This window comes from Mustela putorius, unplaced genomic scaffold, assembly GCF_011764305.1.
Source record: "Mustela putorius furo isolate JIRA1106 unplaced genomic scaffold, ASM1176430v1.1 tig00537303_pilon_pilon_pilon, whole genome shotgun sequence".
Taxonomy (NCBI): domain Eukaryota; kingdom Metazoa; phylum Chordata; class Mammalia; order Carnivora; family Mustelidae; genus Mustela; species Mustela putorius.
The window spans coordinates 561,429-582,267 of record NW_025422441.1 but is presented as its reverse complement, the minus strand read 5'-3'; the positions used below and the strand labels follow the sequence as shown (position 1 = coordinate 582,267).

Below are 20,839 nucleotides of genomic sequence, written 5' to 3'. Positions count from 1 at the left end.
GCGGCCTGTGGGGTCAAGGGGCGCGGCCCGCCCCGCCCGGCCCGGCCCGACTCGTGGGGCGGGGCTAGCAGGCGCAGGCGCACGGCGGCAGAGGCGCAGGAGGGGGCGGGGCGGACGGGACGAACAGGGCGGGGCCGGCGTGCGCGCGCCCGGCCGACGCGAGCGGGCGGCGCCGGCGGTAGCGCGCCCGTCGCAAGATGGCTGCGGCCATGCTAGGCCGCGGGGCCGTGTGTGCGCAGCGGGCGGCGGCGGTGGCGCTCCCCCGGCGGCAGGCGCGTTGGCGGCACTAGCCCGGCCCTCGGCCCCCTTTCGCGGTCGTCCTCTCCGCTTCTCCCCGCGGAGCCCGGTATGGATCTGCCCGTGGGCCCCGGCGCGGCGGGGCCCAGCAACGTCCCGGCCTTCCTGACCAAGCTGTGGACCCTCGTGAGCGACCCGGACACCGACGCGCTTATCTGCTGGAGCCCGGTGAGGGGCCGGGGCCAGTCCCCGGAGGAGTGGGACGCGGAGGCGGGACTCAGGGCGGGGTTCGCCGGGAAAGCGTGCGGGGCTCGCTCGCGTCGGCCCGGCCGCGCCGAGTGTCCCCGGGCTGGGGAGGAAGGGCCGCCGCGGTCTTTCGCTAACCGTCGGCCGGTCGCGGAAGTGTGCCGGGCCTTGGCGCGGCCCCGGGGCTCGCGGGCGATCATTGTGCCCGGCTGACCCTCTGGATCTTCCCCGAAGAGTTCCCGGGGTGCTGGGGCGGCAGCTTTTGGGACACCAGGACGTGGCGCGCGGGCTGGAGGGCGTTGCTCCCGTGCAAAGGCGAAAGGAAGGAAAACAGAAAGTAAAACGTCATAAAGTTCAAGTGGGTCGCGAACCCCTGCCCAGAGATGCTGAAGCCGGGTTTCCCCCGAACGGCTTTGATTTTCGGGCCTCGCAGGGCGTCTTTATCCCGCCCCTGTCTTCAGTTGCCTGGCAGCAGGCTTGTTTACAAGGTTTGACCCTGCAAGACCGGACAGCTCCGGCTTTGCCGAGGTAAATCAGGGAGTGTTTGGCGTTGAATATCGGAATCTGCTGTTCCCCATCCTGGGGTGTCCTGTCTGGGGAAGGCCAGAGCCGAACCCCGGCGCTGGCAAATGGGTGACCTGAAGGACGGCCACCCTGGTCACGCAGAGCCTGTGGGTGCCTCAGATATGTTTGACCTCTTGGGGGCCGGAGCGCTGGCTTTCTCAGACTTTGCTAAGCACTTCCCTCTCGTGCTCTTAAGCCGTTAGGAATGAAGAAATGTTTAGGCTGAAGCTAACTCCTGGGTTGTCTGTTTGCCCAAGCCCTGCTCTGCCTGAAGACTGGAGATGAAGAGACTGGGTCTCACCAGCGTTCCGAGTGGGGACCCTTTGTCAGTCTCAGTGACTTAGATGTGTGGGCACTCCCTGTTTCTGGGATGACGGGCCAGGACCCTGAAGAGGAGGAGTGTGCTTTCCCACATGCTGCGGAGTCGCCGCCGCCCCTCTTCCCAGACCTCAGAGTTCTCTAGCCGGAGCACGTGACCCCACATTTCTGGCTTCCTTTACCTTCCTCCTGCCTCTTTTTCCTTCCCCTAATCAAGGAGGGGGGTCAGAGATGCCCTGGGATATTCCAAGCCTGATTCTGCTAGGGTGATCATCCCACCCACCTGCTAGGGTGCCCCTTAATCTGCTTGCTTTTCTGCTTACAGACTGTTAGGCATGTGGGTGAGGTGGCACCAGGTTACTCTCCAGGACCTGCAGCCTGTGTTCTGGGCAAGGCCTTTGAACAGGAACAGTCAGACCTGACAGCTTTCACTTACAGTGGCTGCCCATGAACCCTGTTGGTGTGGGGCGGCAGGTGGGAGGGAATCAGATTCAGGGGAGAGAGGGGGATGGGGAACTGGCTGGCTGGAGCACGAGTATTTGACCCTTCCCGGTCTATATGCAGGTCAAGCAGGACATAGTGGTAGGGCTGGGACTAACAATGAACCCAGAAACCGCACAGTAGCTCAGTAGTGGAAGGAAGCCCTTCCCAGGCTGGGCAGGGTCCTGGAGAGCTGCCTGGCTCAGAGGCAGGAGATGGTTCTGTACCTTGGCTTCTACCAAAAAAGTCCAGACCGGGTCTTCTGCAGACTTGTGGCCTAGAGTCTGGCTCTCAGAGGCCTTAGAAAGCTCTGACGTGCTTGCTTTTGGTGTCTTCCCCTTCGTGTTGGAAGTTTTCTCACAGTTCTACCAGGAGAAACACTATGTCTCGGACACCTGGGTGGCTCAGCTGGTTAAGCAGCTGCCTTCGGCTCAGGTCACGATCCCGGCGTCCTGGGATTGAGTCCCATATCGGGCTCCTTGCTCAGCAGGGAGCCTGCTTCCCCCTCTGTCTCTGCCTGCCTCTCTGTCTCTCTGTCTGCCTGTGCTCGCTCTCTCTCCCTCTCTCTATGACAAATAAATAAATAAAATCTTAAAAAAAAAGAAAGAAAGAAAAAAGAAACACTATGTCTGATCTAGGGGATAAGGGGCAGTCACAGGTATGCTGGCTGATTCTCAAGGCTGAGTAAGGTGGGGCAGGGGTCCGGCCCCAGAAACCCTCCAGCCAGTGGGGCCGCCTCCCACTCCCGAGACTGTTGAGCTTCCCCTGCCCAGCCTGAGGGACAGACCACAGGTTGCTGCCCCAGAGAGTTGTGTTGGCTTACTGACCCTCAGACCCTCACAGTCGAAGATGCACTGGGCATGGCATCTCACTGAATAAGCAAGGGTCTTTAGAGATGCAGCTGCCCCCCAGACAGCTCCTGCAGGACCCTGCAGCTCCTGCTGCTGCCAGGAGGGAACTTGGCCACCATGAGCACAGCCTAAGGGTGTGCCACAGCTCCCCTGACCTACACCCTGTGCCTCCCACGCCCACTGGGACTGTCCATGAATCAGGCCTTTCTGGCCTAGGGATCAGGGCCAGATGAGCCTGGGAGGTGCCTGATGGCAGAGTTTAAGGACGCACTTATTTTTAGGGCCTCTTGGAGGCCAGGGGGCTGGAGGGAGGGGCTTCTTAAATTTGGGGCTTTGGCGCTTTTCTGGCCCCACTCTCGCCCAGCCTGATCAGTGCAGTTCCGTTTTCTTCGGGAGCCAGAGTGCAACTAATAGGACTGTGTGGAGCAGACACCGAGGAGCTGGAGGTCACCAAGGCCAGGGCCTGTCCCAGGTAGCCCTTGTACGTGCAGTGGTCAGAGGTCACCCTGGAGGGGCTGGGTCTCAGGGTGGGGAGTTGGGGGCACGGCACTTCCTGCAGTTAGCTCATCAGCTACCTGAGAAACCCCTTGAATTGCCCTGGTCACACTGGTACACTCAGAGCTGGCTATGGGCCATTTCCAGAGTTCCCACGACAGGCAGGGACACTGAGAGCCAGGTGAGCCCCCGCTCCTCCCCCCAGCCTGCTGAGCTCCTTCTCAGACAGCTAGCTGGCAGGACCCAGCAGGCCCTCTGGATCCTGCCCTTAGGGCTCTGTCATCTAAGCCAAAATTTTGAAGGAGCACCACAGGTTACCGCTCCCTAGTGGCAGGCTGGGCAGTGGGCTGCAGGGCCTCCCCGAAGCACACAATTGCCTCTGCCGAACAGTAGCCCAGCTGTGCTCCTTCAGACCTCCCCTGCAGCAGGAGGCTGTGCCTTCTTGTGTGTCACTTCTCCATCCAGGGCCGTGCAAGGAGGTGACAGCTGGCCATTCTGCGGAATGGAAAACTGAGTCTCGGGCCCCCAGATGGCTCAGTCCGTTAAGCCTCTGGTTTTGGCTCAGGTTGTGATCCCAGGGCATGGGGATCAAGTCCCGCATTGGGCTCCCTGCTCAGTGGGGAGCCTGCTTCTCCCTCTGCTTCTCTCTCTCTCTGAGTGGGTGAATAAAATCTTTAGAAAAAAGAAAGAAAAAATTGAGTCTCAAAGACATCAGGAAACTGAACAGAGAAAGCTGGAGATTGGTTAAGCCAGACCTGAATCCACCATCTTCTTCTTTTTTTAAGATTTTATTTATTTATTTGAGAGCGACGAATCCTAACCACTAGACTACCAGGGAGCGTCTGTTTATTTGAAAGACAGAGATCACAAGCAGGCAGAGAGGCAGGCAGAGAGAGAGGAGGAAGCAGGCTCCCCGCTGAGCAGAGAGCCCGATGTGGGGCTCCATCCCAGGACCCTGAGATCATGACCTGAGCCAAAGGCAGAGGCTTAACCCACTGAGCCACCCAGGCGCCCCAATCCACCATCTTTCTGATGACGAGCAGCTGTTTCCCTGTCTGCCTTTGCCAGGGACTCCAGATTTCCTGGGGGCAGCAGGGGAGCCCCACCCACGCCTACAGGGTCAAGATGCTGCTTACCCCCACCTGTTTTGTCAGTTAGACCCCAGCCCCACAGCACTGCACGTGGTTGGTCAGGATTGGATTTGGGATTTTTACATGAGCCCCCTCACCCCTTCGTAGAGATACATGCAGACGGACGGACAGATGGACGAGACTGGCAGAGACCTATAAATGACAGACTCTACACTGTGGTCTCCCGAATCTGTTTCCTCCCGCCACCCCCTAGGGGATGAGGTCGACCCCGGGGACATGGGTCCAGGAAGGGGGCTGGAGGTCTGGGCCGTGGTGGCCTCCTCAGAGAGGCCAGAGCCTAGCCGTGCGCACCGGACTCCACAGGACCCATGTATGTGCTCATAATTCTTTATTCGAGGACCTGGAAGGCGGCAGTGGGACAGACCCACTCTAGAATGTGCAAAGAGCTTCCATCGTGTATGGTGTGGGGCTAGGCCAGAGACCTCACAGTCCGTGGGCCCTGGAGCCTGCAGCTCTGGTTGCAAGGCCCCCTCCCCGGCGGAGTGGGGCTGTCTTCACAGGTGACATGCTTCCCAGTCCTGGCGGGATAGCAGCGGCCACCACAGACCCCTCCCCTCCTGACCCTGAAAGCCACCAGCCTGCTTCGGCTCCCGGGCCTGGAGGTCTGAGCGCAGGGTGCCCGCGGCCAGAGATGAGGGCTGTGCCAGAGATGAGGGCTGTGTCGGTGCCTGTGTCGCGGGAACTCACGACCGTTAACGTGCGCTGAGAGGAAAACAGGACAGGACGGTGCGGACGGCCTCAGACGCAGATAAGGACAAAACCAGGATGGGAGAGGAGGAGGAGGGAGCCTCGCTTCCTCGCGGGAGCTCACACACCCTGTCACCTCCCCCTGCAGCCTGGATTTCTCCACTGCGGTGGCCGCATGCGCCCTGCTCCAAACGCCGGATGGCGGGCCCTACAGTGCAGTCTGCCGGCCGCAATCAGGAGACTAGAGCGCCTCACGCCGACTAGTCTTCGGATTGACATGGGGGGAGCAAAGTGTTCTGGGCAGAGTGCAGCTGGTTCCCCTCATGGAATTCGGGGGTTACTAACCCTCTGAGGTCGTGGGGCCCTTTGAGAAAATACTCAACGACAGAAACCATCTCCGTAAAACACCTACCTGCCTGCAGAATTTTGGACTCATTTTAGGTTGGTCCAGGTGGCGTCAAAAGTAAGGCCGGACGGGGCGCCTGGGTGGCTCAGTGGGTTAAGCCTCTGCCTTCGGCTCAGGTCATGGTCTCAGCGTCCTGGGATCGAGCCCCGCATCGGGCTCTCTGCTCAGCAGGAGCCTGCTTCCTCCTCTCTCTCTGCCTGTCTCTCTGCCTGCTTGTGATCTCTGTCTGTCAAATAAATAAAATCTTAAAAAAAAAAAAAAAAGAAAAGAAAAGAAAAAGTAAGGCCAGAGGCTTCAGACTTGGTAGCTGTGAAGAAGCGCATCCCGAACAGCCGGCTCAGGGTCGAGCATGCACCTCTGGGCCTGGAGGCTGTGGGTTCGAGCCCTATGCTGGGTGAAGAGTTTACTTTAAAAAGAAAGAAAAAAGAAGGAAGGAAAGAAGGAAAGAGAAGTGCATGTCCAGATTAGGGCAGGGCCCAGCAGCCAGCGGCAGGGCACTCCCTTCTTCCTGCTTCTTCCGCATTTCTGATCACAGGCTTTGATTATGCCCAGGGAAAGCTAAGACCACCTCCAGGACTTCCTCAGGGGCAGCAGAGGAGGGACTTGAACCATGAGGCAGGGACGTGGAGCGGCGCGCCCTGTGATGGATTCACCAGGAAACCTCTGAAACCCCTGATGGCCCTTAAGTAGGGCTTATGGGACACACTTAGTGTGGCTTCACCCTTGAACAATGTTCAGGATTGAAAACAGGAGGGACAGGTAAGCCACACGGGTGCCCAGACTTTGTGTCCAGAGGCAGTTTTCGGACTAAGAGCCCAGACTTGGGAAAAGCTGGTGCAGCTGGAGTTTACCCGGCCCGGCACCAGGGACGGGAGAGGTCCAGGAGTCTGTACGCGAGCCCCTCTGGGCCTCCGACAGACGGCTGGTCCCGCCTGCCGGTGCGACGAGACCTGTGAAGCTAGCCGGAGAACTCTCCAGAGAAGGAACAGCTACTGAGGAGAGCTCACAGAGGGCCTCGAGTTATCCTGAGTTCACAGCCGGAGCGGAAGAATCACACTCAGCTTGCAGATCACTCAGCAGAGACGGAACGAGCCAGAGCTTGGAGCTGTGACTGAATTAAGAAAATCGGCCCCAAATGCGGCATCATCGAGTTTAAAGAGAAGCCATGCAAGGATCAGACTGAGCCACACAGACACTCTCAGGAGGAAACTGCAAAACCCAAACACGACATAAAGACCCTCGTGTCAGGGGCCCTACCAGAGTGGACAGATGAGTCAGGTGGGGAGTGCATCCTGTGACCGAGAAGGGGAGAGTCGCAGCAGGGTTCCCAGGGATGATGAGACTAGCCCACAAAGTCATTAAAGCAATTGTAAAAGTCTTCTGAGTGCTCCGAGAGGTAAAGCAAGCCCGTGAAGACAGAGAAAATGTCATAGAACAAGTGTCCGTGCAGAAGGGCTCCCCACTGTTCGTGGAAATCCCCGCTTCGGCGAGGCGCCGCACATCTCCCCACCTGCACGTGGCTTTCTTCCGAGAAGCACAGTGGGGACGGGTGGGGGCGACTGTGGTGGGGACACCTGAGAGATGTGGCCTCTCGGTGCGCGTCCTCGCCTGCCAAGATGAGAAGAGCACTTAACCTCTGTGGCCTTCCTCCAGACGCTTACATAATTTCAACTAGTCATGAGGAAAAGACAGGACGAGTCGAAATTGAGGGACCGTCTGCGGACGCTGGCCCGGTGCTCCTTAAAACCATCAGGGTCCACAGAAAGCAGGACAGTCTGAGAGACTGACTCTGTGAGAGGAGAGTGAGGAGGCTTGACAACCCAGTGTAGTGTAGCCCCTTGGGTGGTGTCCTGGGACAGGACAGAAGGCAAAAACTAAAGAGATCTGAATAAAATAGGGACTTTAGTTAATAAGGCCCAGGCATGCCCCTTTTTTGGAAGTTCGTGTGAAGCCATCCTGCTTTTAAAAGAGACCTGCATCCGTGCCTGTCTCAGCTAACGGAGAGATTACTCTGGGGTGTGGGAGTACTGTGGAATTTTCCATATTCAGTAACGGTCATTGTTTGCTTTAGGAATTTCATCTTACAAAAGATTCCATAGGAACTCTGCTTTCAGATAGCAGGGGAGGCCTGGCTGCAGATTCATTACCTGCGACAGGTGCACAGCGTTAATGGTGCGCAGGTATGAGAGCTCTCCCCAGTGCTACCGCAGATCTGAAGTCGCTCTCAATTCCCAAGCTGATTTGTGTAAGTCGGTGCAGGGGTCAGCCGCAGCCCAGCTACCGCAGAAGGAAAGATGACTGAACTAGACTGATCGGAGAAACTGCTCACAGCGCTGTCCAGAGAAGACGAGACGGCAGGCGCTGAACAGAGCCTCATGGGGACGACAACACACAGCCTGACGACACAGAAGCGGATTTCCTATATAAAGGGGGAGGGAATGCTTAGACATAACCATGCAGATTTTTGGAAAGCTGCGAACCTGTGGTTCCAAGACTTCCAAGAACTCCAGGAAGGGTAAGCACAAGAAAGTGTACCAGGTCATGTCACTGTCAGGTTGCTAAAAACAGGGGATAAAGAGAAAATCTTCAAAGCAGCCAGGAAAAAGAAAGGGAATTGCACAAAGGGACATAGAACGATTCTGACTTCTCAGCAACTCTGAGGCTTGAGGCCAGAGGGCAGCTCCGTAGACGGGAGTCTGGTCAGCTTTCGGAGCACAGCGGAAGTGCGTCCGTGGGGAGGGAAGAAAGACAGCACGACCGTCTCGACAGCGTAACGAGAAACGCTGGACAGACTTGACCCGCACTTCACGATGACCGCTCAGCAGACTCGTGAGGGCAGTTCCTCAGCCCGCAAAAACACCTGCAGAAACCTACACGTGGTGTTGTATTTAAAGGTGACAGGGCGGGCATTTCCCCCAACACTGGACGAGAAGGCTGGGAAGTCCGTTCCTACTGCTCCTCTTTAACAGTGTGTGTGATCCGCTGGTCGGGCGATATAGCAAATAAGGAAATAAAAGACCACAAAATTGGAAGGTGAGATGTCACACTGTCTCCATTTATAGAAAACACCATCATTGACTTAGAAAGTCCCAAGACATCTACCAGAAAAAGTTGCTAGAACTCATAAATGAGTTTGGTGAGGCCAGGAGTTTGAGGGTAGTATACAAAAACTGAATCTAGTTCTGCACACTAGCAATGAACTGTTGTTGAAAATGGAGGTGTTTGCAGTGGCCTCAAAAAAAGACACAAAGAGGCACATGAGTGGTTAAGTGTCTGACTCTTGATCCCGGTTCAGGCCACGATCTCAGGGTCATGCGATCAAGCCCCGCATTGGGCTCTGCACTTAGTGAGGAGCCTGCTTGGGAGTCTCCTTCTTGTGCACCCCACCCCCGACGCTTAAATAGATAAATAAATCTTTAAAACACATGCGCAGATATTTAGTGGTTGTATTGCCGATTGCTGTGTAACCAAATATCTTAAAACTTAACTGCTGAAAACAAGAAGCGTTCCGCAGTCCCTGAGAGTCCCAGGCCGACAGGAACTCGCGGCCCGCACACAGGGTGTGGTCGTTGCAGGACTCACTTGGGGAAGAGCGACCCGCCTCCAGGTTCACTCGGGTGTTTTGTGACAAGTAGCTTTTGGCAGGAGGCTTTGATTCCTCACCACGTGAGCTTCTCCTTAGGGCTGCTACAGCAGGTCGGCCTGCTTCTCTCAGAGCAAGGGATCCAAGACAGCAAGAGCCCCAGGTGACGTCTGCAACCTGTTCTCAAATACCGTCACACCTGTTGAATCCTGGTCACAAAGAACAACCCTGGCATAAGCCCCACGTTGGGTGTAGAGATTACTTAAAATTAAATAAACTTTTAAAAAGTTAGACAAGAGGCGCCTGGGTGGCTCATGAGTTAAACCTCTGCCTTCGGCTCAGGTCATGATCTCAGGGTCCTGGGATTGAGCCCCACATCGGGCTCTCTGCTCAGCGGGGAGTCTGCTTCTCCCTCCCCCACTCCCCCTGCTTGTGTTCTCTCTCTGGCTGCCTCTCTGTCAAATAAAATCTAAAAAATCTATTTTTTCCCAAAACTTAAAAAAAAAATACTCCTCCAACTAATGATTTTTAATCATTAATGAGTTTTGCAACATCACTAGATACAAGGTCAACACACAAAAATAAATTGTATTTTTTTTTCAAGATTTGAGAGAAAGATACCACATGCATAAGGAGGGGGGAGGAGTAGAGGGAGAAGCAGGTTCCCCACTGAGCAGGGAGCCCGATGCGGGGCTCGATCCCAGGACCCTGGAATCATGACCTGAGCCGAAGGCAGACGCTCAACCCACTGAGCCACTCAGGCGCCCCATCAATTGCATTTCTAATGAATGACAGGAAGTTGGTTTTTGTTTTGTTTTTGTTTTTTTAAACTTCGTTTACAACTGTTCAGGGGAGGGGGAAGAGTTCTTACAGAGAAGTCTGGTAAAACATGCAGGGATCGTCATGTCAAGACTTAAGAATAATAAAAACACTTAGGAAAGAAACCAAGTTGACGGGATGGCATACCATGTTCGTGGACTTTTTTAAAAGTGTAATTGGGGGGCGCCTGGGTGGCTCAGTGGGTTAAGCCGCTGCCTTCGGCTCAGGTCATGATCTCAGGGTCCTGGGATCGAGCCCCGCATCGGGCTCTCTGCTCAGCAGGGAGCCTGCTTCCTCCTCTCTCTCTCTCTCTGCCTGCCTCTCTGCCTACTTGTGATCTCTCTCTGTCAAATAAATAAATAAAATCTTTAAAAAAAAAAAAAAAAAAAAAAGTGTAATTGGGAAGGGGACGCCTGGGTGGCTCAGTTGGTTGGACGACTGCCTTCGGCTCAGGTCATGATCCCGGAGGCCCGAGATCGAGTCCCGCATCAGGCTCCCAGCTCCACGGGGAGTCTGCTTCTCCCTCTGACCTTCTCCTCGCTCATGCTCTCTCTGTCTCTCTCTCAAATTTAAAAAAAAAAAAAAAAAAAAAAACGCAATTGGGAAGTTCTCCCTTATCTCCCGGGATCCTTGTCCCGGGCCTTCCTCATGGTGCTCCATTTACACAGGTGTTGGTGCAGCTGAAGGGGCCCCAAGCGTCTCTGAGGCTCCGTTCAGGAGCTCAAGCGTCTCTTGAGCCCCTTTACAGGTTCTCTGTACTGTGTTCTCTCTGGCCTGCTGCTGTCGTAGTCTCCATCCATTGTCCAGTCTGCCTACTGTTTCTCCTGCCAGTTCCGTGCACTCTTGGGCCCTTCTGGGAAGTGTCTCATCTTGGTTGTTGTGCTACTGAACTTGGGAATTTCTGTCTGACTCTGCTCTGTGCTTCCAGTCTCTTTACTCTTCCTCCCCCTTTAGTGAGGCACAGTCCCCTCATCTTCCTCGACTTTATGATTTTCTTTAATTCTCTAAACATACTTACAACGTGTTGTTTGAAGTCTTGGTTAAATCTGATGTCTTGTCTCTCACGGGCTGTTTCTGTTACCTCTTCTCTCTTCTCCCTTGTGCATGGTCATATGTTGCTATTTACATGTCTCATTTTGTTGGTAAAGCACATTTTGGGCCGTGCAGTACTCCTGGACGCCCACCCCCACCCGCACCCCCACCGCTCCTGTGCTTGTTTTTGAGGCTTGCGGGCTTGTAGGTTAGTAAGGTCTGTTTCCTCTCTGGTCTCTGTGTGGGTTCACTGTGTCGGGGGGTAGTACACCCAGACCGTAGGCTCCATGCTCCGCCTGATTGTTTCGTTGGTTCTGATGGTACCACAGGACACAGACTGTCCAACAGTCTGGTCCAATTACATTCTCGCAGTGCAGCCTTTCAGGTCTGTCTGAGATTTGCTCAGACCTGCGAGGGCTCTTAGCCTGTGGGAACAAGCTGGTTGTGGTTGAGTTTGTTTCTCTCCTTTGTTTTTTGCTTGTTGTTTGAAGAGTTATTTATCTACAAGAAAGAGGGAGCATGTGTGCGAGATTTGGGGAGGCATGGAGGGAGAGGGAGAATCTCCAGCAGACGTGCTACTGAGCAGGGAGCCTGCCATGGGGCTTGATCCAACAACCCTACAGTCATGATCTGAGATGAAATCAAGAGTCAGACAGATGCTCAGCCGAGTCACCCAGGTGTCCCTTGAGCTTGTGACTCTTAGAGCTGTGCTGTTCTCAAGAGCAGCCTTAGGCTTGAGCTTTCTACACTTTGTTTCACATAAAGTGAGTTTGTTGGGGGAAACCTTCAGAGCTCTCTTTCCTTTGGACTGCCTCTCTCCTGGGGCCTTCTGAGCCAGTGCTCCGGGCACTGGGCAGGGCAGCGGCCTCTCCCAGCACGGATGCTATGCCCCGCATGCTGGCTGGAGGTAGGACTGTCAGGGGTTCCATATGCTCAACCTCCCATGCCTGGGGTACAGCCTGCATTATTTGGATGGGGGCAAAATGGAGAAAACCCCTCCCCAAACTCTTGGTTGCAATCACCGGGAATTTAGCCTCTTTACCTAGACAGCATGAGAAATCCTGGTGGCCTTCCCCTCTCAGTGAAATACAGTAAACCTTGACTGGAAACGGAGCAGAGGGACTGCCAGCTTCCCAGCTGTGCCCTCCCAGGGTGTAGTGTCAGTCAAGGTGAGCTGCAGTAGGAAGGGAGTGGCTTGCGGCTGAGGTGTCACAAGCTCACTGTTCTACATGGTCTTCGTAGGGTTTCTGGAATAAATGTTTTCATTTGCTGTACGCTTTTAGGACAATTTCCAGATACTTTAAAAGATTTAGGGGCGCCTGGGTGGGTCAGTGGGTTAAAGCGTCTGCCTTCAGCTCGGGTCATGTTCTCAGGGTCCTGGGATCGAGCCCCGCATCGGGCTCTCTGCTCAGCGGGGAGCCTGCTTCCTCCTCTCTCTATCTGCCTGCCTCTCTGCCTGCTTATGATCTGTCTGTCAAATAAATAAATAAAAATTAAAATTAAAAAATTGGGGGCACCTGGGGGGCTCAGTGGGTGAAAGCCTCTGCTTTCAACTCGGGTCATGATCTCAGAGTCCTGGGATCAAGCCCCACAGAGAGCCTGCTTCCTCCTCTCTCTCTGCCTGCCTCTCTGCCTACTTGTGATCTCTGTCAAATATATAAATAAAATCTTAAAAAAAAAAAAAAGATTTAAGTAACCTTTGTTTCACTTGGGAGTGGTTCAGTAGATCTCCTCACACTTGACATCCCAGAAGGAGAAATTTTTCCTTCCTTTTCAAAGGGTGGTTTTGCTGGATATAAAATTCTTGATTCACGGGTTTTTTTCTTTCAGCCCCTTTAACTGTCATCCCACTGCCTCTGGCCTCCATGGCTTTCGATGAGAAATCAGCTGTTAATCTTCTCCAGGCGCCCTTGCGCATGAAGTCTGTTCTCCCTTGTGGCTTCCAGAGGCCTCTCTGGGTCTTCCTGTCCTGCAGTTTGATGACGAGGCTTCTAGACACGGCCCTCTCTGAGTTCACCCTGCTTGGGGTTTCTTTAGCTTCCTGGACGGTTTTCCTCAAATTTGAGAAGTTTTCAGCCCTTCTTCCTTCTGTCCTCTCCTCTCCTGCTGGGACCCCACGGTGCATGCGCTGGTGCCGGCTAATACCCCCCAGTCTCTGAGACTGTCCGTTTTTCTTCACTGTCTTGTCTTCTCTTCGACTGGATGCTCTCAGGGGCCTGTCCCGTGTGCTGACTCCTCGCCTGTGCTCGGATCTGCTCCCAAGCCTCTCGTGAGCTTTAGGCCCGAGCTATTACGCTTTCTCAGTCAGAATTGCTGATCTGCTTTATATTTATGATTTTTATTTTTATTGATGTTGTTTGATGAGATATTCTCATGCTTTCCTTTCTTTCTTTCTTTTTTTTTTTTTTAAGATTTATTTGTCAGAGAGAGAGCGAGCGAGCACAGGCAGACCGAGGGGCAGCAGTGGCAGAGGGAGAAGCAGGTTCCCCGCTGAGCAAGGAGCCTGATGCGGGACTCGATCCCAGAACCCTGGGATCATGACCTGAGCTGAAGGCAGCCGCTCAACCAACTGAGCCACCCAAGCGTCCCATGCTTGCCTTTATTTCTTCAGACTCAGTTTCACTTTAGCCTTTGAACGTGTCTGAAATGCTGATTTAAAGTCTTTGTGTAATAAATCCAGCTTCTGAGCCCCCTCAGAAATGGTTTCAGCTGATCGCTTTTTTCGCAGTGTATAGGCCGGGCCTCGTTTCTTTGCAGGTTTTTTGTTGTCGTTGTTGTTGGAAACGAGACTTTCTGGTCATGTAACGCCATGTGTTTTCAGCTCTCAACATCAGTTTCCCTCTCCAGGGCTGGTACCGTTACTTGTAGTTGTTAGTAGTCATTTGTCTTGTGAGTTTTCTGCACTAATTCTGGGCAGTGTGTGGTCTTTGTTGTTTGTGACCACTGAAGTCTTTCCTTGGTTAGCATTGTAGCGAAGGGGGTAGAAATTTCCTTTAATGCCTGGAACCCATAACTGCCCCATTCTTTGGAGTTTCTGTGTATGTATTGGGGTATGCCTGCCGTTGGGGACCCTTGAGCTCAGCCTGGGGCGCAAGCTTAGGGCGTTTTTAGGTCTTACCCTGGTTCTCCACACGGCCCTGCACATGCATGTGACTTCTGGGTTTCCAGGAATATTTTGGAGATTTTCAGAAGTATCTCATTCTCCAGCTCTTTCTTCTTTTTTTTTTTTTTTAAAGATTTTATTTATTTGACAGAGAGAGATCACAAGTAGGCAGAGAGGCAGGCAGAGAGAGAGGAGGAAGCAGGCTCCCCGCTGAGCAGAGAGCCCAATCTGGGGCTCGATCCCAGAACCCTGAGATAATGACCTGAGCCAAAGGCAGCGGCTTAACCCACTGAGCCGCCCAGGCGCCCCATCTAGCTCTTTCTTGTACACTTTCTGGTTAGTTTGTTTTTTACTTTAACTGTTATCCTCTGACTTAGACAGTCACAGAGTTTTAAAATACACTCTTGGTGTTATCAACAAGCATCCCTAGGGAAAAGCCTTTTTATATTGGCAGAGTTTTGGGTCAAGTCAAGCAAAGACACCTTTGCAAGTGGAACCGCCCAGGTGACTGTCAGAGCAGTAAAATAAGAGTCCTCTGGGAGTGGGGCTCGAAGGAGCCCCAGCAGCACCCCGCAGCGTGGCTCTCAGGGTGCTGGGGTTTGGGGATCTCGGCTGCAGGACTTGCCGGCTGCAGGAGGGCCGGTGGGAGCAGGGCAGCCTCTCAGACCCTCCTGCGAGTGAACCACTCTTCTTGAATAAATGCTCCCTCATGTTGCCAGAACCCTTCGACTGTCTTTGAGAGTTCTGGAAAAGTCCCTCTGACATTCTGGGCAATTTTCCTGCTGCTACGTTGGAGGAGAGTGCTCCGAGGGCCTCCCTCTGCCTTCTCCGCCCCTCACGCGCTTACCTCGGAGCTGCTTTCCGTGTGCCCGCGCGTGTGGACGGGCCGGCCTCCTGCCCTCGTTGGGCACCCGGGGCTCTCTCTATTTTCGGGTGCCCCTCTGGCACCCTCTCTGCCAGGGAAGCTGTGCTCAAGGTCTCTCTTGGGCTCACACCCCTCCCCGGCCGGGCTGCCCTCACCACTCTGTCGCTGCTCCAGGGCCCTGAACCTCCTGGTAGCTCCTGGGTTTAGGTGTGAAAGGGGTTGGAGGGCACGAAGTAGCGACCCTGGGGTCTCGGACGCCCGTAGAGGCATGGACTTGCGGTTCTGAACACAACTCTGGGTCTCCCTCCCTAGGGACTCGGGTCAGCCTCCCCTTCTCTTGGCCGCCTTGTTCTGGGGTCTGAGCTGCTCGTGGCGAAGTTCGCTGATGAAAGCAAGAACAAGCTCCCTAGAGACTGGGTGTGGAATGCTCTGTGTTTGGGGAACCTCTGGAGGCCTGCGGCGGGGTTTGTGATGGCGTCCGTGATGGGGTCCCTCCACGCTCTGGCTGTGCAGGGTAGCGGGACCAGGCTCGCCCTGCTGACAGGCAGCCCAGCTGTCCGGAGCGAGCCTCCCGCGTGACTCGGTGGCATGTCTCCCAGCAGAGCGGGAACAGTTTCCACGTGTTCGACCAGGGCCAGTTCGCCAAGGAGGTGCTGCCCAAGTACTTCAAGCACAACAACATGGCCAGCTTCGTGCGCCAGCTCAACATGTGTGAGTACCCACGCCCCCGGCTGCAGCCAGGGAAGGGGGGCGCCTGCACCATGGCTCTGAGCGGCCAGCATCCTGCGGGCCTGAGCCCCGAGTCCTCAGGGAAGATGTGAAACCACGTGCTGGGGAGGGCGTGTCGCCTGGGGGAGTGGGGTCGCCCTTAGACCCAGACCACCCGGTGGCTCCCAGGCCTGCCCCTCTCCTGGGGCCAAACTGCGCCAGGCAGAGCCCTGCTCTGGGACGCTCTGGGTGACCCTTAGCAGGGCAGGGGCCGGGCTGTCATTGGGGGTCTGGTCCCCAGCCTGAGGCAGAGCGGCCCCCACCCCGTCATGTGCAGACGGCTTCCGGAAGGTGGTCCACATCGAGCAGGGTGGCTTGGTCAAGCCGGAGAGGGACGACACTGAGTTCCAGCACCCGTGCTTCCTGCGCGGCCAGGAGCAGCTCCTGGAGAACATCAAGAGGAAAGTGACCAGTGTGAGTAGCCGGCCTCCCTCCCGGCCTCCGCAGATCTTCCTCCAAGGGACAGGGATGCCGCGTCCCCTCGCTGTCCTGCGGGCCTATCCACTGCCCACGGCAGCTCGGTGGCCGCCCGATGCTCTGGTCTGGCTCCACCGAGCCTTTTCCTGACGGGCCCTCCCTTCCTGCTTGTGCATCTTGGGCTGCCCTTGCCCGTTCCCCCATCAGCCACCACAGCAAAGGTCCCTCTCCGGACCGCCAGCCCCTTGGCCTCGGCGCAGTCCGGGGGGCAGTGGGGTGGGGTCCCCCCAGTGACTGTTCCCCTTGGGGACCCAGGTATCCACGCTGAAGAGCGAGGACATGAAGACTCGCCAGGACAGCGTCACCAAGCTGCTCACCGACGTGCAGCTCATGAAGGGGAGGCAGGAGAGCATGGACTCCAGACTCCTGGCCATGAAGCAGTAGGTTCTGCGCCGCAGCCTACGGGCGGGGAGGCGGCCGGACGAGGGGGCAGGGAGCAGGCAGGAGAGGGGCAGGCCTGGGAGCTGGCCTCTTGCCACCAGCCCCGCCTCCCACAGCTGTGACACGGGCGCCCGGGCTTCTGCCCTGCGGATGTAGGGTTAGGTTTGGACTCGTGCTCACTCCGAGGGAGACAGCGTCTGACCGGCTTCCTGCCCCAGCAGGCAGAGCCGGGCTCCTCCCGCTGCCTCCCGCCTGGGCACCCTGTAGGCTGGGGTGGAGGGTTTCTTCCCGGCTCTCACGGTGTTGGCTGTCCCGCTGGTCCCCAGCCCTGGGGCACGTTTGGCCACCACATAACCAGTCCTGTGCTCCTGTCCTTAGCCAGGACCCCCAAGAAGGCTGGCTTGAGCCTTTTCCTATGCACCTGGGGGGACCTCTGGAACCACAGCCTGGGGTGCCTGTCGTCAGCTTAGCTGTGTGCGGCCTCAGACCGGCCCAGGGGGCAGGGCCTCATGACTCCGGCATCACAGGAGAGGCTCCTGGGCTCACACTGGGGTCCAGCAGAAGCCACTGGCTGTGTGACGTGTGCAGAAGGGGGCCGGGGGAACTTGGCCTCCCGGGACACGGGTGCCTCTCCAGGTGAGGCCAAGGGGGTCAGTTCCGTGTCAAGGACACGCTCGGGGGGCTGGCTTACTAGAAGGGCAGGCCGTAGCCTGCTCACAGCCCTGCTTGCCCCGTTGGGGAAATGGTGCCCAGGTGGCCCTTTCTACTCCTTAAAGTCACCCGTGAGCCATTTCCAGGCCTGGGGAGCACCCCCGAGCCCCTCAAAGGCACAGGATGACCTCCATAGGCCACTCTCCAGCCTGAGAGCTGGGCTGGCCTCCCCCCTCTCCTCAGGTTCAGTTGGGGCAGAGATGGTTGGGGGGGCCCCGATCCTGTGTTCTGCCTAAGCCCCCCAGCCCTTGCCTTAGGAGCCCGCTCCACCGGACCCCCCACCCAGACCGTCTGTATGTCCTCCCCCAGCGGCGTAGCCGAGCACAGGGGCCGCGGTGCCCGTTCCCGCCAGGCTCCCAGCCCCTACACCTGCCCAGGGCGCGGGAGGGGGCGCGGGGGGGTAGCTGACCGCCCCGATGTGTTCCAGCGAGAACGAGGCCCTGTGGCGGGAGGTGGCCAGCCTGCGGCAGAAGCACGCCCAGCAGCAGAAGGTCGTCAACAAGGTGTGCGGCGGGCCTGGGGGGCGCCCGTTGGGCCCCGTCCCCGGCCGGGCTGACTGTGCCTTTCTGCTGCCCACACAGCTCATCCAGTTCCTCATTTCCCTGGTGCAGTCGAACCGGATCCTGGGGGTGAAGAGGAAAATGTGAGGCGTGGGGGGTGCCCTGGGCCTCCCTGTCTCCTCTCGGCTGAGTGGCGGGTGGCCGTGGCCCCGGGGAGGCGCCTGACCCCACCTCTTCCCCCGCCCCGCCCCGCAGCCCCCTGATGCTGAATGACGGCAGCTCGGCACATTCCGGGCCCAAGTACGGCCGGCAGTACTCCCTGCAGCACGTCCACGGCCCGGGCCCCTACTCGGTGAGCGCGCCGTGCCGCGGGGCTGGCCCGGGCAGGGGTGGGCGTGCTGCGGCTCCTGCCACATAGGCCGCCTCCCTCCGATGGCAGGCTCCCTCCCCGGCCTACAGCAGCTCCAGCCTCTACTCCCCAGATGCCGTGGCCAGCTCCGGACCCATCATCTCCGACATCACCGAACTGGCCCCCAGCAGCCCCTTGGCCTCCCCGGGCGGAAGCGTAGACGAGAGGTGGGGGCCGCGTCCTCTTCCCAGCGGCCGGGGCGGGGGGAACGGGGGCGCCCACAGAGCCGGCTGCTGACGCGTGTGCTCCCCGGACGCAGGCCACTCTCCGGCAGCCCCCTGGTGCGCGTCAAGGAGGAGCCCCCCAGCCCTCCTCGGAGCCCCCGGGTGGAGGCGGCCAGTCCCGGACGCCCGTCCTCCGTCGTGGAGACACCCCTGTCCCCAACCGCCCTCATCGACTCCATCCTGCGGGAAAGCGAGCCTGCCCCCGCCGCCCCCGCCGCCCCCCTCACAGATGCAGGGGCCCGCCACCCCTCACCCTCGCCCCCACCTGCCTCGGCCCCCGAGAAGTGCCTCAGCGTAGCCTGCCTGGACAAGTGAGTGCCACCCCCGCCCACCTGCACTGCGGCCTCTGGAAGCGCAGCCGGGCCTCCAGCCAGGACCGTCCAGGAGGTCGTCAGGCTGCGGGCACGGGGTCGCCGGGGAGGCGCCTGCACATCTGCCCTGAGCCCAGAGCTCGCTCGTCCCACGTCCTCACGGCCTCAGGAGCCTAGGGTGTGTGGCCTCGCGGGCCTGTTCCACCTGCTCTCTGAGCTGCCCTGGCTGCTGCCGTCACCCCTTCCTGCGACAGGCCGCTGCCCTGTCCTGCTGGCCAGCAGAGGGCTCGCCCCAGAGGCCAGGCGAGCAAGGGCGGGGGGCACGGAGTCCACCGGCCCCCACCTGCAATCGGGGGGCTCTTGTCTTTGTATCTTGCAGTTTGGCTCGCGCTCCACAGATGTCTGGGGTCGCCCGCCTCTTCCCCTGCCCCTCCTCTCTGCATGGCCGAGTCCAGCCAGGGTTAGCGCCGTCCCCACTGGGGAGGGAGGAGGGCTCCGCCAGAGCTCAGGCCCCTCCCCAGCCTCGGACCAGACCCTGGCCTGGCCGTGAGCACTTGGCCCTGCCTGGTGAACAGGTGTCCCAGGTCTTCTGCAGCAGGGGGCAGCCCGCCACCTACCCCAGGCTCTGGGGCCCAAGCCAGTGCCCCAGGTCACTGACCAACAGAACTGGGGCTCCCAGCCTGGCAGCTGCCACCCATGCGGCCAGAGTCCCAGCTGCTGTGCTGACCCGCTTCCTCTCAGGGCGGGGCTGGGCCCCGTGGACACCTCCCAGGACCAGCCAGGCCACCGTCCTGTAGCACAGGTCCACCAGGTGGCCCACCGCCTTCAGACCCACGCCTCCTTCCCAGCACGCACCAGGGCAGAGACCAGCCCTGCGTAGCCGGCCCACGGTTCCCTCGCCCCATCCCCCCGGTCCTGCAGTGTAAAGGCAAGACCTCGTGGAGCCTGAAAAACTGCCCCCAGCTATTCTGAGCACTGAGCCCCTCCTGGGCCCTCCTGCCATCTCAGCCCAGCCCGCATGGCCTCAGCTACCCTCCCATACACGTGCCCCGGGCCCACACCAGGGAGGGCGTGACGGGGGCCCGGGTTGGGGGGGTGCAGCTGAGGGCAGCCCCCCCACCCCACCCCCGGGCTGGTGTGTGTGGGCACCGGCGGGAAGGCATCTACCTGGGGGTGCCTGGAGCTCCGCTTGACCCGCCCCGCCCGCTCTGGCCAGGACCGAGCTCAGTGAGCACTTGGACGCCATGGACTCCAACCTGGACAGCCTGCAGACCATGCTGACGAGCCACGGCTTCAGCGTGGACACGAGCGCGCTGCTGGACGTGAGCGCTGCCCTGCCCCGTCCCCGCCCGCGCCCAGCCCCCGGCGCAGCCTGACCGCCCTCCCTTCCCCGCAGCTGTTCAGCCCCTCGGTGACCGTGCCCGACATGAGCCTGCCCGACCTGGACAGCAGCCTGGCCAGCGTGCGTAGGCAGGGCGGGGACAGCAGAGGCGTGGGGGCTGGGGGGGCGGCGACGGGGGGCCTCACTCCGCCCCCTCCTGTCCTGGCAGATCCAGGAGCTTCTCTCCCCCCAGGAGCCGCCCAGGCCCCTTGAGGCTGAGAACAGCAGCCCTGACTCAGGTGAGTGGAGCCCCCAACCCCTGCCCTGCCGCCCACGTGCCCTCCAGCCGGTGCCCTGACCCCGCCCCGCCCCCAGGGAAGCAGCTGGTGCACTACACGGCGCAACCCCTGTTCCTGGTGGACCCGGGCTCCGTGGATATGGGGAGCAGCGACCTGCCCGTGCTCTTCGAGCTGGGGGAGGGCTCCTACTTCTCGGAGGGGGACGACTACACAGATGACCCCACCATCTCCCTGCTGACGGGCTCCGAGCCCCCCAAAGCCAAGGACCCCACTGTCTCCTAGAGGCCCCAGGAGGAAGGCTGGCCGAGGGGCGAGGCGTGGACCCCGGTCAGCAGCAAAGGCTGACAGCCACACGGGGACTGACGGCACTGCTCATGCTCAGTCAGGATTGGATTTGGGATTTTTACATGAGTCTCCCTCACCTCCTCAGTAGAGATACACACACACGGACAGACGGACGGACGGACGAGACTGGCAGAGACCTATAAACGACAGACTCTACGCTGTGGCCTCCTGTGTGTGTTTCCTCCCGCCACCCCCCAGGGTGGGCCCCAGGGACATGGGTCCGGGAAGGGGGCTAGAGGTCTGGGCCGTGGTGGCC

The 20,839-nt window shown here is 58.3% G+C and overlaps 1 protein-coding gene and 2 long non-coding RNA genes across 9 annotated transcripts; 1 reads left to right on the top strand and 2 right to left on the bottom strand.

The window, feature by feature from the left end:
- The first annotated feature begins 148 nt into the window (after window positions 1-148).
- Window positions 149-20,739, top strand: HSF1 (heat shock transcription factor 1). 7 transcript variants are annotated; one of them, XM_045074175.1, is made up of 14 exons: window positions 149-465; window positions 15,437-15,548; window positions 15,883-16,019; window positions 16,338-16,462; window positions 17,602-17,677; window positions 17,756-17,817; window positions 17,930-18,026; window positions 18,114-18,250; window positions 18,343-18,618; window positions 18,998-19,078; window positions 19,835-19,940; window positions 20,015-20,080; window positions 20,193-20,238; window positions 20,315-20,739. In XM_045074175.1, the coding sequence occupies exons 1-14, from the start codon at window positions 349-351 to the stop codon at window positions 20,518-20,520; spliced, it is 1,644 nt and encodes a 547-aa protein (XP_044930110.1). In that variant the 5' UTR covers window positions 149-348; the 3' UTR covers window positions 20,521-20,739. The 7 variants fall into 7 exon arrangements, with proteins under 7 accessions (XP_044930110.1, XP_044930111.1, XP_044930113.1 ...); XM_045074174.1 differs by having other exon boundaries at window positions 150-465; window positions 20,169-20,238; XM_013049431.2 differs by having other exon boundaries at window positions 151-465; window positions 15,440-15,548; window positions 20,169-20,238.
- On the bottom strand, window positions 4,656-5,577 carry LOC123390335. Its single transcript, XR_006604943.1, has 2 exons — window positions 5,442-5,577; window positions 4,656-5,044 (listed from the first exon to the last, which is right to left on the bottom strand). It is a non-coding gene; the product is annotated as an uncharacterized LOC123390335 (long non-coding RNA).
- On the bottom strand, window positions 15,252-17,692 carry LOC123390333. The gene is made up of 2 exons (XR_006604940.1): window positions 17,584-17,692; window positions 15,252-16,607 (listed from the first exon to the last, which is right to left on the bottom strand). It is a non-coding gene; the product is annotated as an uncharacterized LOC123390333 (long non-coding RNA).
- Window positions 20,740-20,839: the final 100 nt, after the last annotated feature.